We start from the raw sequence: 17,658 nt of genomic DNA on the forward strand, positions 1-17,658 counted from the left end.
AGTCACAGGCTTGGTGAGCATCACCTGAGGTATTGTGTGCCGTTGGGTGAAGACAGAAAACATGAAATTGCCCTCCACCACAGAATCCACACAAACCTCCACCGCATGAGTGGACAGGCAAATAGTAAGTGTACCCTTAAAGGACAATTTGGAGGAATATGCCGCTGTGTCTAGTGAGCCTACTCCTGTGGCCACTAGGCACAGTCGCTTCCCGACCGCTGAGGACATTTGATGGCAAAATGTCCTGACTGCCGGCAGACATGACAGACCATAGGTACACGAGCGGTCCGGAGCTTAGGACCCGCTCAAGAAATCTCCATGGCCTCGTGAGGCTTGGACGCCTGGGTCGGCGATTGCAGAGGCCTGGCAAAGTTAGGTGTCAGCCGAAACCTCTGCTGACACTGGGCTTCGCTGGGAGTACCGGAGGTCGATACAAGTGGAGACAGATATTAACTCCTCCAGTGTGGCTGGAATCTCCCTAGTGGCCAGAGTGTTCTTCACATGGTCAGCCAGTCCTTTCCAAAAAACAGGAATGAGGACCTTATCCGGCCACTGCAGCTCAGATGCTAAAGTCCGGAAACGGATGGCAAAGTAACTGACCATGGAAGAGCCCTGTGTCAAGGCCAGCAGTTGGAGTGCCATATCATGAGTGACTCGCGGTCCAAAGAAGACCTGCTTCAGAGCGTTCAGAAACCGCAAAGCACTCTGCACCACATGATCGTCACGCTCCTACAGCGGTGTAGCCCACTCCAACGCCCTGTCCGACAGGAGTGAGATTATAATCCCCACTCTAGCCCGCTCTGAGGGGAAACGTGCAGCCAGAAGCTCAAGGTGTATCGCACACTGTATTATAAATCCCCTACATGACTTGCTATCGCCTGAGAACATATCAGGCAGCGGGAGATGGGATAATGTCGGAACAGGGTTGGCAGCGGACATACGGTATGCAGCCTCACTAGCTGCCTGCATGGCTACTGCAGTAACATCCACAGCTGAAGTTGTACGCTCGAGAGCCAACAACCTGCCCTCCAGCTGCTGGATGTACCGCTGCAGTCGCTACTTGTCCGCCATTACTAGCCAGACCCTGGCGCTAGGATAATGTTAGAGTTGGCCAAATGCACCAAATAAATATAATAATAACAATAAGATGCGTTCGCAACCCGGGGTCCACCGTGCAGAGATGGAAACTGCTGCTCTGCAATGGCGGACACAAAATGGCGGTATCGCAGCAAACACACACGGGTTAACTGTCACCTGGTGTGTACTGCAGTGAGCTATGTTACTTCACAGAAGTGCGATACCGTAGTATACGGACTCCGTACCCTGTTAGCGGTCACAAGACTCAGCCCCTTGGAAGTGGGGGTGAGAGTCTAGCTAGACCCACTAAGTGCACGGCGTCACACTAGCAAAGCCTAAACAGAACCAAACTGAATAAATTTAGCACACAGAGTGCACACAGCTTCGCACTGGTGATCGCCACTAACCAACTCTAACTAGCAGATTTAGCACACAGGCTGCGCACGGCATCGCACTGACTAACTCCACTAACAGATGCTAACTATCGTGTACTGTGCAGACTGAGCGCACGGCAGCACTCTGGCTATGCCACTACTAGGTGCTTTCTCCTGCTCCAAACACCCAGACTCATTCAAAACACGAAGGAAGGGGATAATTAGAAGCTGTCAACAGAGACATACATGCTTGCACACACACCACGATTTTTGGATATCCTAGCGTACGACCGTGCGGCCATGAGATCCTTTTATAGCTGCAGTCTTCCGGGACTTTGATAATGGACCAATCCGAGCTGCGTGAGGACCTGGGCATGTGATCTCCGACCACCAATGAGTGGTCATCTCACGGACATGCTCAGAAGGCAGGACTTAGTCCCAGGATCGTCTGCTCGCCGCTGACTTATGCTGGTTGCTATATCTGGCGCCGGGGAGGCAGCAGCAACCAGACACACAGCATTAGCCTGATTAGCAAGATGCTGGGAATGACATCTCTGCTGAGCAGGATCTTCTGTGGCTGAGAAAGAATGGGAGACCGCAGAAGACATGGCTTGAGATTCCCCCAGTGCAGAGGCAGGATCTCGAAGAATAACACACTCACACTATATACAGAGCTCCTATATATGAAGTCACTGGTGAGTCAGTGTGTTACATGTATACTGACACTCTACACTATGTAGCATATACAGAGCTCATGTGTATAATGTCACTGGTGAGTCAGTGTGCTACCAGTTCACTGACACTATACACTGCATATATTTGTACAGAGCTCCTGTGCATTAGGTCACTGGTGATTCCTGTATTACCTGCACACTGACACTATATACAGAGCTCCTGTGTATGCCACTGGTGATGATCACTGTATTACCTCTACACTGACACTATATACAGATTTCCTGTGTATAATGTCACTGGTGATCACTTTATTACCTGTACACTAGGAAAAGGAGGGAAAGGGGATTGTGAATAAAAATTAACCTTTATTATAAATCATGAGTTAAAATAGCAAATTTTAAATGATTTACCATACATCATAAAGATGTATATTGGATTGCAGTGTGTGACTTGTTATTCTATAAGCACCACTTTGATCCACTAGATCCCAAGTGATTCAGTCTCAGAGTTATAAGAAAGTTAAATTAAGAAATGGAGTCCCAGTCACTGACCCTATAATTAAAAGCTGGATTCCAATGTCATCTATGGGCACTCAGATACTCTAATGGTTTGATGTTAACAACACCATTATTAGATGTCACACCATATATATTAAATGTATCACATCATTACAACACGGCGGGTGCCAGGGGAGCAGCGGTACAGTAAGCACTGCTCCTCGGTGCCGGTTGCTGAAGACGACTCTCATCATAGTCAGCTGCTCTGCCAGTGATCAGCATGGGCAGGGGAGAATGATAAGAGTTGTATTCAAGTGAGAACAATGACAGCAGGCGATGGCTTTTGGGACTATTACTCCCATCATCTGACACCTGCTGCCGCTAATAACAGTGACAGTAGAAGCGACTGATGGTAGTATTTATCAGCCAGCTCCTACGCTATAAATAAATAGATAAATGAAAAACCCGGTGTGGATTCCCCTGTATTTTTGATAACCAGCCAGGCAAAACTTACAGCTGGGGCTGCACCCCTCAGCTGTCAGCTTCAGCAAGGCTGGTTATCAAGAATAGAAGGGTCCCCTTATTTTTAATTATTTACATAAATAATTTAAAAAAACGGCATGGGGTCCCCTCCACTTTTGACAACCAGCCTTGCTTATCTTTTCCTCTTTCTGTTCTCCATGCTTAGTGTGGCACATTCAGACATACAAAGCAAAGATTTAGTCAACTTCTTCCTTTTTTATTAGGCTTTAGGTGTGATTTTCATATTACCCAGACCTGTTACTTGTCACAGGTAAGTTTGAAGCACATACTTGAAACAAATTTGTTTACCCACAATTCAGGAAATGTGCCAACAATTTTGTCCTGCCCATTTTGGAGGTTTTGTGTGAAATTATGCCCAAGTTGCCTTTTTTTCTCAGTTGTTTGTACTGTTCCAATACTCAAAATTGAAATAAACTTGTGTATACAATTATTTTCTGGGAGAAATACTTCATTTACTGGAGCTATTTCAAGGGTGCCAACACTTTCGGCCAATACTGCATGCACTAAGCTGCAGAGGACACTCTGTTTCTTAGTATGTACAGTGGGGCAAAAAAGTATTTAGTCAGTCAGCAATAGTGCAAGTTCCACCACTTAAAAAGATGAGAGGCGTCTGTAATTTACATCATAGGTAGACCTCAACTATGGGAGACAAACTGAGCAAAAAAAATCCAGAAAATCACATTGTCTGTTTTTTTATCATTTTATTTGCATATTATGGTGGAAAATAAGTATTTGGTCAGAAACAAACAATCAAGATTTCTGGCTCTCACAGACCTGTAACTTCTCCTTTAAGAGTCTCCTCTTTCCTCCACTCATTACCTGTAGTAATGGCACCTGTTTAAACTTGTTATCAGTATAAAAAGACACCTGTGCACACCCTCAACCAGTCTGACTCCAAACTCCACTATGGTGAAGACCAAAGAGCTGTCAAAGGACACCAGAAACAAAATTGTAGCCCTGCACCAGGCTGGGAAGACTGAATCTGCAATAGCCAACCAGCTTGGAGTGAAGAAATCAACAGTGGGAGCAATAATTATAAAATGGAAGACATACAAGACCACTGATAATCTCCCTCGATCTGGGGCTCCACGCAAAATCCCACCCTGTGGGGTCAGAATGATCACAAGAACGGTGAGCAAAAATCCCAGAACCACGCGGGGGGACCTAGTGAATGAAGTGCAGAGAGCTGGGACCAATGTAACAAGGCCTACTATAAGTAACACACTACGCCACCATGGACTCAGATCCTGCAGTGCCAGACGTGTCCCACTGCTTAAGCCAGTACATGTCCGGGCCCGTCTGAAGTTTGCTAGAGAGCATTTGGATGATCCAGAGGAGTTTTGGGAGAATGTCCTATGGTCTGATGAAACCAAACTGGAACTGTTTGGTAGAAACACAACTTGTTGTGTTTGGAGGAAAAAGAATACTGAGTTGCATCCATCAAACACCATACCTACTGTAAAGCATGGTGGTGGAAACATCATGCTTTGGGGCTGTTTCTCTGCAAAGGGGCCAGGACGACTGATCCGGGTACATGAAAGAATGAATGGGGCCATGTATCGTGAGATTTTGAGTGCAAACCTCCTTCCATCAGCAAGGGCATTGAAGATGAAACGTGGCTGGGTCTTTCAACATGACAATGATCCAAAGCACACCGCCAGGGCAACGAAGGAGTGGCTTCGTAAGAAGCATTTCAAGGTCCTGGAGTGGCCTAGCCAGTCTCCAGATCTCAACCCTATAGAAAACCTTTGGAGGGAGTTGAAAGTCCGTGTTGCCAAGCGAAAAGCCAAAAACATCACTGCTCTAGAGGAGATCTGCATGGAGGAATGGGCCAACATACCAACAACAGTGTGTGGCAACCTTGTGAAGACTTACAGAAAACGTTTGACCTCTGTCATTGCCAACAAAGGATATATTACAAAGTATTGAGATGAAATTTTGTTTCTGACCAAATACTTATTTTCCACCATAATATGCAAATAAAATGATAAAAAAAACAGACAATGTGATTTTCTGGATTTTTTTTGCTCAGTTTGTCTCCCATAGTTGAGGTCTACCTATGATGTAAATTACAGACGCCTCTCATCTTTTTAAGTGGTGGAACTTGCACTATTGCTGAATGACTAAATACTTTTTTGCCCCACTGTACTGTGAAGTCACTAATAGAAACTAGATTTTAAATAAAAGTAGAGGTTTTAAATTGGGCACAGGATCTACCACAAGTCCACAATCATTGCTTTGCCATAACGTTTTCCAGCAAAATAGCAACTAAAAGATTACTATTATCTTGTGGTTAAAACAAAAAACCAACACCTCTAAGTACATCATACCGTTAAAATAATCCTGTAAAATAAATGGTTACAGAGACAGCAACTTCTATAAATATGCTGATAGAATTTTTTTATTTCTTACGTTTTGTGATACCAAAGGAAGGCGGACGGGGTTATAGTAAGGAAAAATATTGTAACTTGTTAACCAAGTTTGGAATTGTGTAATTTTTGTATGTTATACCTAAATTCTGAATGACTTGATATGCACACAGTATTGTAAGTCTCCAATTGATTTGTAAAATTTGTAGCAATTCTATTGATGGGATTTAAAAAAAACAACAACCTGGAGACCTGTTAAAAAAAGAATACTTACCTACCGTACTTACTGTTAAGTTTTTCCTCTCTCCACTTCCATCTGTGTCTCATGGCCATATTATATGACTAGATCTCAGTGACGTGTTGTCCATAATGATGTTTCGGCAAGTGACTGCTTCATCAGTGGCCTCTTAGTTCCAAACATACTGGATGACAAGATCGGGTGACTTTGTCATGAGTTCACAGGGTAAAGGAAGTGAGGTCCTCGGGTATGATATATGTAGTGGATGCCAGGGGGACACTAAAAAGGCGCTCTTCCCTGGTCAGAGACCGAAATAGCCAGGCACTGAGAAGAATCACTATTGGTCACTGTGATCTAGTCAGAAGACATGCATGTTGGAAATCCATGGTTAGGAAGATAAATAGTGTTCTAACAGTAAGTACATAATAATATATTTTTGTTTATTTGCTACATTTTCCAGAGGGTCCTTTTAGGTGAAATCTAAAAAGAATATGCACCATTAAATAAAGAGTACAGCACAGAACGGTCTGCTTACCTCCAGAAATACAACCGGGATCAAATATTCTACACTCTGAAGTGACTGATTGTACATGTTTGTAGGATATGAGAATTATGGCAATGTCCTCTTTCATGCTAGATCAGGTGTATGTAAGCAAGAATATTTATCGATGTAGAGATGGAAACATATTGCTGTCTGCTGGAGAAATCCCATTTATTTTAGATTATCCCATGAGATGTCTGTCATGGTGAATACTGATTTTCTTCATATAAGTCACTGCCTCTCATACATTCCATTCAGGAGGTGGCCATCTACAGTGTCATCTCCGAGTCTGAGCTGTAAATAAATGTGACTAGTGCATGAATACAGCATGTAAGCCTTGCTATCAGTTTGGGACTTCATTCCCCAGAATATTTTCTTCCGCCTGATTGGACAAGACACTATAAATCTAAGACTGACTCTGTTATAATTCCTTTTAGCTCCCTGCGGATATAATGAGACTACAGAAGATGGGAAAATAGTTCAGCTTCCTCCATGCAAGACGGGAGCATGGATCGTCCCTGCAATCATGGCTTGTTACCTATTAGTGGCCAATATTCTTCTGGTAAACCTCCTCATAGCAGTATTCAAGTAAGTCCGTAATCCTCTAATATTGTACTGTACTTCAAGGATTTATCCACCTTTGGGGACAATTTTTTAGTTTTTTCTTAAATGCATGTATTTTAGGCTAAAAATCATATTTGCCGTTGAGTTTATTAAAAATATTGCACCATTGTCCTTTCATAGATTCTTTGTTGCCCTGTCTATTGCTGGCTGAAGAAGGAGTTAGTGAGAATCTGTTACTGCCCTCATTCTGACGGTCTGACTGGAGAGTTTTCAACTCTGTTATCTGTCTTTTTCTGAGCTCCCCTCAGCTGATTTATAGCCACAAACTACATTAAAATTCAACCTATGAAAGCAAAACAGTGACATTTTTTTTAATAAATCCCCAAATTGACTTTTTTTGCCCCAAATGCATGCATTTAAGTAGAATAAATGTCCCCAAAGATGGACAAACTCTTTAACCCCTTCACTACCCAACCTATTTTCACCTTCCTGATAGTTAAATTTTTCAATTCTGACTACTGTCACTTTATGAGGTCATAACTCTGGAACGCTTCAATGGATCCCAGGAATTCTCAGACTGATTTTTTGTGTCATGTTGTTGTAGAGACCGCAGGTAAAGAAGGATGCAGGGACAAATGGGAGCCAGAAAGCAAACAGCGTTTTTAACTTTTCTTTTAACTCCCAACCCAAAAATATAACAACAGTTTTCCACGCAGGGAACTTGAGTACAAGTATACACTATCACAGTAAATCCTAACTACTATATAAGAGGCCTGAACTATACCCGAAGAACGCGGCCGCGCCTCACTAGTACCTCTCCTACTAAGGTAAAGTCAACAACGTTCACTTATCAGTGCTGTCTCAGCGATGTAGTCCCGGTGGTGAGGCTCCGTCAGCGACGTAGTCCTAGTGGTGAGGGAAGGCGGTGTCCTCCGACGTCGAACCCAGGTGTAGATTCGAGTCCAGAATGTCTTTTGCGGTGCTGCGTTACCTCCCGCAGGCGGACGTTGATCCGGGATAACCGTTTCCACGTCCAGAGAGGAGTCTTTTTGAGGAGAATTAGCAGAATTATCAGTATCAGTCACAGCTAAGAAAAACCCAGGAGGATCCGGAGCACTCTGTGGCAAGATGCTCCCGGGGAGCGCGGTAATACTGTCCCCGAGCTGATCAGCACTACCCCTCTGCCTGGGGGGTCGCTGACGACGAATGCGCCTCTTTTTGGGGGCTCTGGTAATTGCCCGCAGTGTCTGTTGTACGTTTTCCCCCTGCTTCCAGCAAGTCTCACTGTGGCCTGCACACACACGACAACTGCGCTGCAGCTTCCTCTCCTCAGAGTTTTCCCGCGCTTCTCTGTCCCTGCTTTCGCGCGTTTTTCTTTTTATCCTCTTCTCTCCCTGCGTCACTCTGCCTCCTGTCACCTGAGCCTGGCTTCCCATGCGCCCCTCAAATCCGTCCCCCGGAACCCCGACTCCCGGCAACAATGGTTCCACCCGTCTGCACAGCTCACCAGGTCCCTGTCCCCTACATTCCCCCACCCTGTATGCTCGCCAGTCCCCGGGCGAGGCCTTCGCACTGACAGGTCGCCCATCTGACGGGTTGTTCCACACTTGGGTCTGTCTAGTGTGTAAGTCAGGACTGTAGCGAGTTGGGGGTCTACCGGCAGTAGAACATTCAGAACGTCGTGGCTCGGGTCCCTGTGTAGGGGGTGTTGGGGGAATGTCGTCAGCGGAAGGGTGACTGGTCAGGGGTAGTGTAGTAGTCGAGATAGGGGGAGTATTTTGATGCCGTTCTTCTTCTTCATCATCTTCTTCATCCCACCAATGGTTGTTGGGGGACTCAGTCGTAGGTGGCTCTTCCCTGATTGCGGATTCCGGGGTGTCCGAGTCAACAGAGCGACACAACCGGAGCATGTTGCGATGAAGAATGCGAGTACCTGTACTTCCGTGGGCCTCAGACTGCACTTCATATACAGGTCCATGCGGGTCTATACGGCGAAGCACCCGATAGGGTGTTTTTTCCCAACGATGGTCTAACTTGTTTTGCGGTCTTTGCTCTCGAACGAGTACTCGATCACCTGGCCGGAACTCTGGGGGTTTTGCTGTAGGGGTGCTCCGATGCTCCACTTCCCGAATTCGAGTGTGTACCAGTCGGTGTAAGGTCTGCAGCCGATGCCGATGATCACGCACCCACGAAGCCATCCCTGTTCGGGGGCCTTCTTCCTCCGAAGACAGTTCCAGATCTGTCATGCCTTTTCCTGGGCGCCCAAAGACCACTTCATACGGGGTGCATCCTGTGACTTGATGAACTCTATTGTTGTAGACCCACACTAGGTCAGACACATACTCCGGCCAGCGGGCCTTCTGATCTTGTTCTAGCGCACGCAGCATTTGAAGCAAAGTCCGGTTAAACCGCTCACAAGCCCCGTTTCCCTGGGGGTGATACGGTGTGGTGCGTGACTTATCAATGTCGTAGAGGCGATGCAGCTCTTCCATGACTTTGCCCAAGAAACAGGCGCCTTGATCTGAATGTATTCGCCTCGGACAGCCGTAAACTTGAATAAAGTTCTTACAGATAGCGCTCGCCGCCGACTCAGCCGTCTGATCACGGGTAGGGGTGACTACCGCGAATTTTGAAAAATGATCTACCATAACGAGGCAGTGTTCGTAGCCTTGATGCGCTGCTCCAATGGTAATGTAGTCTATCAATAATACTTCAAAAGGGGCAGACGTCGTGATGCTCTGCACAGGCGCCCTTTCCTCCGGTGACTTGGTTAGCTCACATTGTCGACATTGTCTACAGGCAATTTGTACTTCCGCAAGCAGCCGAGGATGATAGAACCGAGTTTGCAGCCACTTAAACGTCCTCTTCACTCCGAAGTGTGCCCCGGACTCATGAGCTTCTTTAGCAACTGCGGCCACCACGTGCCCTGGTAAGACCATCTGCCAGGTCGGCTCGGAATCTGCCTGAGCCATGGTTAAGTGGCATAAGAGCCCGTCCTGAAGAGTTAGGCGCTCCCACTGCCGCAGAAGAAGGTTCAGGTCTGACGGGAGAGTTTGTCCAGGGGTTCTCACGGGCAATAGACCATTCGTTATCCACTGTCGCAATGGAGCTAGTTCCTGGTCTTCCTGTTGCAGCCGTATCCATTCGTCCCGACTCTGAACCAACAGTCCTGTAGCCGTTCCGTTCCCGGTCTGTTCCCGGCTCACAGCCGTCCGAGCAGCGCCCCCGATGGCGTAGGGGATTTCTTCTCCCTCCAGCTCCTCATCTCGGTTAGTTCTTGGGGGGTTCTTCCGCAGACGAGATAACGCGTCAGCATGAACATTCTCCGCTCCTCGCTTGTAGAGGATACGGTATCTGTACTTGGCCATCCGGGCTACCCAGCGCTGTTCCAGGGCACCCAATTTTGCATTTTCCAGATGTGCCAATGGGTTGTTATCCGTGCGTATCAGCACCTCGGAACCGGCCAGGTACTCAGCGAACCGCTCCGTCATAGCCCACACCACGGCCAACAGCTCCACCTTGAAAGAACTATAATTGTCCGGGTTCAACTCAGAGTCATGAAGAGACCGACTCGCATAGGCGATCACTCTCTCCCGCCCATCCTGAACCTGAGACAACACAGCCCCCAATCCCTGAGAGCTGCCGTCGGTGTGTAGGATGAACAGTTGCAAAAAGTCCGCATAAGCCAACACCGGCGGCTCCATAAGAGCTGTCTTCAAGTCCCGGAACGCTGCTTCTTGTGGCTCCTGCCATTGTATCTTCTTTCCCCGTTCCTTGGGGGAGCTTCCTTTCAGCAGGACTTGTAGATTGTGAGAACGGCGAGCAAAGTTCTTCACGAAGCGCCGGTAGTACCCAGCGAGGCCCAAGAACGCCCGTACATCCTTGGCGGTCTCCGGTGTGGGCCACTCCTGGATTGCGGCAATCTTCTCCTGCGATGGCCGGACTCCTTCGGCGGACACCACATGCCCCAGGTACTCGATCTGTTCCCGGAACAAGTGACACTTCTGGGGCTTCACCTTAAGCCCGTATTTCAGCAACCGGTCTAGTACTTGCTCCAGTCGGCACAGATGTTCCTCGAATGTTGGAGCATAGATGATGATGTCATCCAGATAAATGAGAGTGGCCTCGAAGTTCAAATCCCCCAGACACCGCTCCATTAATCGTTGGAAGGTGCCTGGGGCGTTGGCCAGCCCAAACGGCATTCGATTGAACTCGAATAGTCCCATGGGAAGGATAAACGCTGTCTTAGGACGATCTGCTTCTGTCATCGGGACCTGCCAGTATCCGCTGGCTAGGTCTAAGGTGGAAAAATATTTGGCCCGACCCAGCACGGAGAGAGACTCCTCGATACGGGGAAGTGGATAAGAGTCTCGGACGGTGCATGTATTTAGCTTACGATAGTCCACACAGAACCGGAGCGTGCCGTCCTTTTTCCGCACCAGCACGATCGGGGCAGCCCACGGGCTCTGACTCTCGCGGATCACTCCCTTTTGTAGCATCTGGCCTAACAACGTCTTTACTTCCTGGTACATCTGCGGGGGAATCTGTCTGTACCGCTCCCTGATGGGCACTGTATCTCCGGTCGGAATTCCATGTTCGATGGCCGTGGTACAGCCAAAATCATCTTCATGTTGTGCGAACACTTTAGCATAATGTCCAAGGAGTCGCTGCACTTGTGAGATCTGTGATGGATCCAGGCCCGACAATTCCGTCCGCATGTGCTCCAGAATAGTTTGACCCTTTCGAAACGCTATTGGCTCAGGATCCTGCGTAGACCGGACACTGACCATCCAGGGATCAGGGGAATCCACCGTTAACTGCAAAGTATCTGGAGGGGGCATCACTTCTAAAGGTCGTAACACTTTGGCCATCTCACTTCGGACCCGTAGCACGACATCGTGTTCGTCCACATTCACACATCGCACTGGTACGGCTCCATTTTTAACAGTAGCCAGAGATCGGGCCACCAGCAGTCCTGTGGGCAAAGGGGATGTAAAGGTGGGCTCAATCTGTACTTGTACTCCTTCTAGAGGGATGCGGGCTCGTATGGGCAGGGATATAACAGTCTGTCCTGGGGGGAACGTCACCTTAGCTGTCGGGGAAGAAATCACTCTCCCTAGTATGTCTCCCTCTTGACAGGTCTCTTGTACCCGGACTTCTCTCACTAACTGTCTGAACACGGAGCCCTGAGGTGTACTGGTCCCCCACTGATTGAGTGTCTCTTGCGTAGTCTCCCCTAACAGAAAACTGCCAAAATCTTTCAATACGTTCATCCCCAAGGTCACGGTATGTTGTGGGCTGGGGTCTCCCCGAGTTAACACAACCCCCCGGCGGCCCAGGTCCTTCCCACATAAAGATATTTGCATCCAGGTGACCCCTTCCACTGGGATGGGCAGCTGATTGGCGGCCTGTAACCGAATTACGGGACCCCATTGGGGTCTGACTGTCAAAGGAAAGTGTTTTCTAAAATAAGCCTCGGGCATAGTCGTGACTTGGGACCCGGTGTCCACCAGACAACGGACAGCCCGCCCTTCAAACTCTGCCCAAACCAGGGGGCAGCTGGCAACCAAATTTCCGGGACTTTCACCACCCATCCGCGGGGACTCTGGCTCCGAGCATCGTCCCCTTAGCTCGGAGCCCTCTAGTTTAACGCCTGACGGGACGAGGCCCTCCCTCTCCGGGGGCACTCCCGTGCGAAATGTCCTGCCTCCCCGCAACCATAACAAGCACCGGGGACCGGATAATATCCTGGATGAGCGCCACGAGCTGGACTCCCAGACCCTTGCCCCCGGGGTAGCTCCCTTGGGCTTCGCGCATTCTTTTTAACTTCAGCCAGTTCGTCCCTGATTTGTTTGAGCTCCTGCCGCATCTCCTGAACCCACGACGGCTCACCCCCTCCTGGTGCAGCGGTCTGGATAACCCGAGTCTCTCCTGTCAGGACCGTCACCCCCCTCTCTTGCTCCCAGGTGCGGGCTGTTGTGAATTTGGATTCTGGGCTCCCCCGGTGGCTACTGGTGGAATTGAACTGGTGTTTTCATCTTCTCTGTTCACCTGTTCCCATCAAGATGTGGGAGTCGCTATATAACCTTGCTGCTCTGTTAGTTGCTTGCCGGTCAACAATGTTATCAGAAGCCTCTCTGTGCTTGTTCCTGCTCCTAGACAACTACTAGATAAGTTGGACTCTTGTCCATGTTTGTTTTTGCATTTTTGTTCCAGTTCACAGCTGTAGTTTCGTTACTGTGTCTGGAAAGCTCTTGTGAACAGGAATTGCCACTCTGGTGTTATGAGTTAATGCCAGAGTTTTAAAGTAATTTCTGGATGGTGTTTTGATAGGGTTTTCAGCTGACCATGAAAGTGTCCTTTCTGTCTTCTGCTATGTAGTAAGTGGACCTCAAATTTGCTAAACCTATTTTCATACTACGTTTGTTATTTCATCTTAATTCACCGCCAATACATGTGGGGGGCCTCTGTCTCCTTTCGGGGTATTTCTCTAGAGGTGAGCTAGGACTAATATTTTCCTCTGCTAGCATTATTTAGTCCTCCGGCTGGTGCTGGGCATCTAGAATCAACGTAGGCATGCTACCCGGCCACTGCTAGTTGTGCGTTAGGTTTAGTTCATGGTCAGCTCAGTTCCCATCTTCCAAGAGCTAGTTCCTATATATGCTGATGCTATGTTCTCTTGCCATTGAGAACATGACAGCGGGCCTCATTGCCTATGTCGGAGAAAGTCAGGCGCGGGTCGACCCGCACTCGTTCACGTAGAGCCTGTTTGGTCAACTCATCTCGCAGTCCCGTCACCAGTTGGTCGCGCAGGGTCACGTCAACATGTCCCATCCCCATACCATCTTTCCGCACGATTGCAATGTTTAGCTCTTGCAGAGCATTCATGTACTGAGTGACAGTCTCGCCTTCTTTTTGTCGCCGTCCAAATAACCGGGCCCGCAGCTCTCCCACGTCGGTGGGATCCCCGTGCGTCCCCTCTAACACATTTAACACCCCGGTAAAAGTATTCCGCTCTGTGGGGGGTCTCAACATCACTGAATCTCGGGCCTCTCCGTCTAAGGCCATAATGGCCACCTCTGCTTCCAGGGCCGGGGTCATAGGATGCATCCTCAGCAGCCCCCGCATCCTTTCAGTCCAACTCCACAACAACATGTTGCTCCCATTAAACTTGGGCAGGTTATTCAACATGGCCCCCAATGAGAGAGACGCTCTCGGGCCAGCCCCATCCTCCGTATCTTCTGGCTCCCTCTTTGGATCCTGCATCCTGCCGACTACGCCAAATGTAGAGACCGCAGGTAAAGAAGGATGCAGGGACAAATGGGAGCCAGAAAGCAAACAGCGTTTTTAACTTTTCTTTTAACTCCCAACCCAAAAATATAACAACAGTTTTCCACGCAGGGAACTTGAGTACAAGTATACACTATCACAGTAAATCCTAACTACTATATAGGAGGCCTGAACTATACCCGAAGAACGCGGCCGCGCCTCACTAGTACCTCTCCTACTAAGGTAAAGTCAACAAAGTTCACTTATCAGTGCTGTCTCAGCGATGTAGTCCCGGTGGTGAGGCTCCGTCAGCGACGTAGTCCTAGTGGTGAGGGAAGGTGGTGTCCTCCGACGTCGAACCCAGGTGTAGATTCGAGTCCAGAATGTCTTTTGCGGTGCTGCGTTACCTCCCGCAGGCGGTCGTTGATCCGGGATAACCGTTTCCACGTCCAGAGAGGAGTCTTTTTGAGGAGAATTAGCAGAATTATCAGTATCAGTCACAGCTAAGAAAAACCCAGGAGGATCCGGAGCACTCTGTGGCAAGATGCTCCCGGGGAGCGCGGTAATACTGTCCCCGAGCTGATCAGCACTACCCCTCTGCCTGGGGGGTCGCTGACGACGAATGCGCCTCTTTTTGGGGGCTCTGGTAATTGCCCGCAGTGTCTGTTGTACGTTTTCCCCCTGCTTCCAGCAAGTCTCACTGCGGCCTGCACACACACGACAACTGCGCTGCAGCTTCCTCTCCTCAGAGTTTTCCCGCGCTTCTCTGTCCCTGCTTTCGCGCATTTTTCTTTTTATCCTCTTCTCTCCCTTCGTCACTCTGCCTCCTGTCACCTGAGCCTAGCTTCCCATGCGCCCCTCAAATCCGTCCCCCGGAACCCCGACTCCCGGCAACAATGGTTCCACCCGTCTGCACAGCTCACCAGGTCCCTGTCCCCTACATTGTACTTCAAAGTAGTGGTGAATTTACGTCGATATGATTTGTGTTCATAATATGCTTTGGAATAACTATCCATACTAGCGCCTTATATTTGTATAGGATGACCATTATGCATTCTCAATTCAAATTTGTATTCCTAATTTTAAGTAAGACTGTGTAATACTACTCATCATGATTCAAAAAGTTTAATTTGCCTGCATAAATGTGTGTGTGTTGATTGATTATGTATGTGCATTGATTTTCTTGTGGTTACTACAAACTTCTCAATGTGGAATACGTCTCTTGTGTTTCTTTCCAGTAACACGTTCTTTGAAGTCAAGTCCATCTCAAACCAGGTTTGGAAATTCCAGCGATACCAGCTGATAATGACATATCATGAAAGGCCTGTCTTGCCACCTCCTTTAACTATTTTTAGCCATTTCACTATGATTTGCAAACACCTTTGTTGTCGATGGAGGAAACATGAAAGTGACCAAGATGAAAGAGACTATGGATTAAGTAAGACTGGCACCATATGCCACATACAGACATATACTGTTTATATAGCAATAATGGAAAACATAGAAATGCTGTAAAGCCTTCAGAAAATATTATCAAATTGCTGAGGAATAGAAATATGGATTACTAACAGGATGTTAGGGTATTGCTGTTAATATTATATTTGTAATATTTTATTAAGAATACATCTGAACCTAATCTACCAAATCATAATATGTACTTTCATATAAGCATCCACATCGCAATGTTCTATCTGTTAGCACGCGGTCCATTGTTATACTATCGGACAGTGAAGATCAGTGTTTTTTACTCATGCTTATTCGGTATCAGAAGAAAATCAAAGCAAGCTACGATTTGCAGCACAAATCGGATGTCACACACCCATTCATGTTTATGGGTGCGTGGGAAACATTGGACTTCACTCAGATGACATCTGGGTGCAGTCCGATGTACGCGGACTCACACAAATGGAGAAGATGGAGAAATTAAGTTCTCCATCTTCTTCTTGTCCCAGAGAATCGGATCAAACTAAGCTCACGCTCAAAGTTTGATCTGACAAGTGTCATTAACATAATTGATTCGAATCTCTCGCATGAGAGAATCATCGCTTGTATGACCCCAGCCTTAGACTTCTTTCACAGTATTTTGGTCAGTAATTTACATTAGTATTTTTAAACCAAAACCAGGAGTGGGTCCAAAATATAGAAGTCTACAACCCCTGGCAAAAATTATGGAATCACCGACCTTGGAGGATGTTCATTCAGTTGTTTAATTTTGTAGAAAAAAAAGCAGATCACAGACATGGCACAAAACTAAAGTCATTTCAAATGACAACTTTTTGGCTTTAAGAAACACTAAAAGAAATCAAGAACAAACAATGTGGTAGTCAGTAATAGTTACTTTTTTAACCAAGCATAGGGGGAAAATTATGGAATCACTCAATTCTGAGGAAAAATTATGGAATCACACTGTAGATTTTCATACCCAAAAATAACACCTGCATCAAATTAGATCTGCTTGTTAGTCTGCCTCTAAAAAGGAGTGATCACACCTTGGAGAGCTGTTGCACCAAGTGGACTGACATGAATCATGGATCCAACAGGAGAGATGTCAATTGAAACAAAGGAGAGGATTATCAAACTCTTAAAAGAGAGTAAATCATCATGCAATGATGCAAAAGATGTTGGTTGTTCACAGTCGGCTGTGTCTAAAATCTGGACCAAATACAAAACACGGGAAGGTTGTTAAAGGCAAACACACTGGTAGACCAAGGAAGACATCAAAGCGTCAAGATCAGAAACTTAAAGTAATATGTCTCCAAAACAGGAAATGCACAATAAAACAAATGAGGAACGAATGGGTGGAAACTGGAGTCAACGTCGGTGACCGAACTGTAGGAAACCGCCTAAAGGAAATGGGATTTACATACAGCAAAGCTAAACGAAAGCCAACATTAACACCTAAACAGAAAAAAGCAAGGTTACAATGGGCTAAGGAAAAGCAATCGTGGACTGTGGATGACTGGATGAAAGTCATATTCAGTGATGAATCACGAATCTGCATTGGGCAAGGTGATGATGCTGGTACTTTTGTTTGGTGCCGTTCCAATGAGATTTCTAAAGATGACTGCCGGAAGAGAACATGCAGATTTCCACAGTCATTGATGATATGGGGCTGCTGTCAGGTAAAGTAATGGGGGAGATGGATGTCATTACATCTTCAATAAATGCACAAGTTTATGTTGATATTTTGGACACTTTTCTTATCCCATCAATTCAAAGGATGTTTGGGGATGATGAAATCATTTTTCAAGATGATAATGCATTCTGCCATAGAGCAAAAACTGTGAAAACATTCCTTGGAAAAAGACAGATAAGGTCAATGTCATGGCCTGCAAATAGCCCGGATCTCAATCCAATTGAAAATCTTTGGTGGAAGTTGAAGAAAATGGTCCATGACAAGGCTCCAACCTACAAAGCTGATCTGGCAACAGCAATTAGAGAAAGTTGGAGCCAGATTGATGAAGAGTACTGTCTGACACTCATTAAGTCCATGCCTCAGAGACTGCAAGCT

The 17,658-nt window shown here is 47.0% G+C and overlaps 1 protein-coding gene across 6 annotated transcripts in view; it reads left to right on the forward strand.

The window, feature by feature from the left end:
• Positions 1–17,658, forward strand: part of TRPM3 (transient receptor potential cation channel subfamily M member 3) — a 1,089,849-nt gene that overhangs the window by 1,048,959 nt on the left and 23,232 nt on the right. For all 6 annotated transcript variants that reach the window (XM_077249054.1, XM_077249055.1, XM_077249056.1 and 3 more), the window contains 2 exons: positions 6,752–6,902; positions 15,386–15,585. In XM_077249054.1, coding sequence (XP_077105169.1) covers positions 6,752–6,902; positions 15,386–15,585 — 351 coding nt within the window. The remainder of the gene's footprint in view (positions 1–6,751; positions 6,903–15,385; positions 15,586–17,658) is intronic.

Source organism: Ranitomeya variabilis, chromosome 1 (assembly GCF_051348905.1).
Source record: "Ranitomeya variabilis isolate aRanVar5 chromosome 1, aRanVar5.hap1, whole genome shotgun sequence".
NCBI lineage: Eukaryota > Metazoa > Chordata > Amphibia > Anura > Dendrobatidae > Ranitomeya > Ranitomeya variabilis.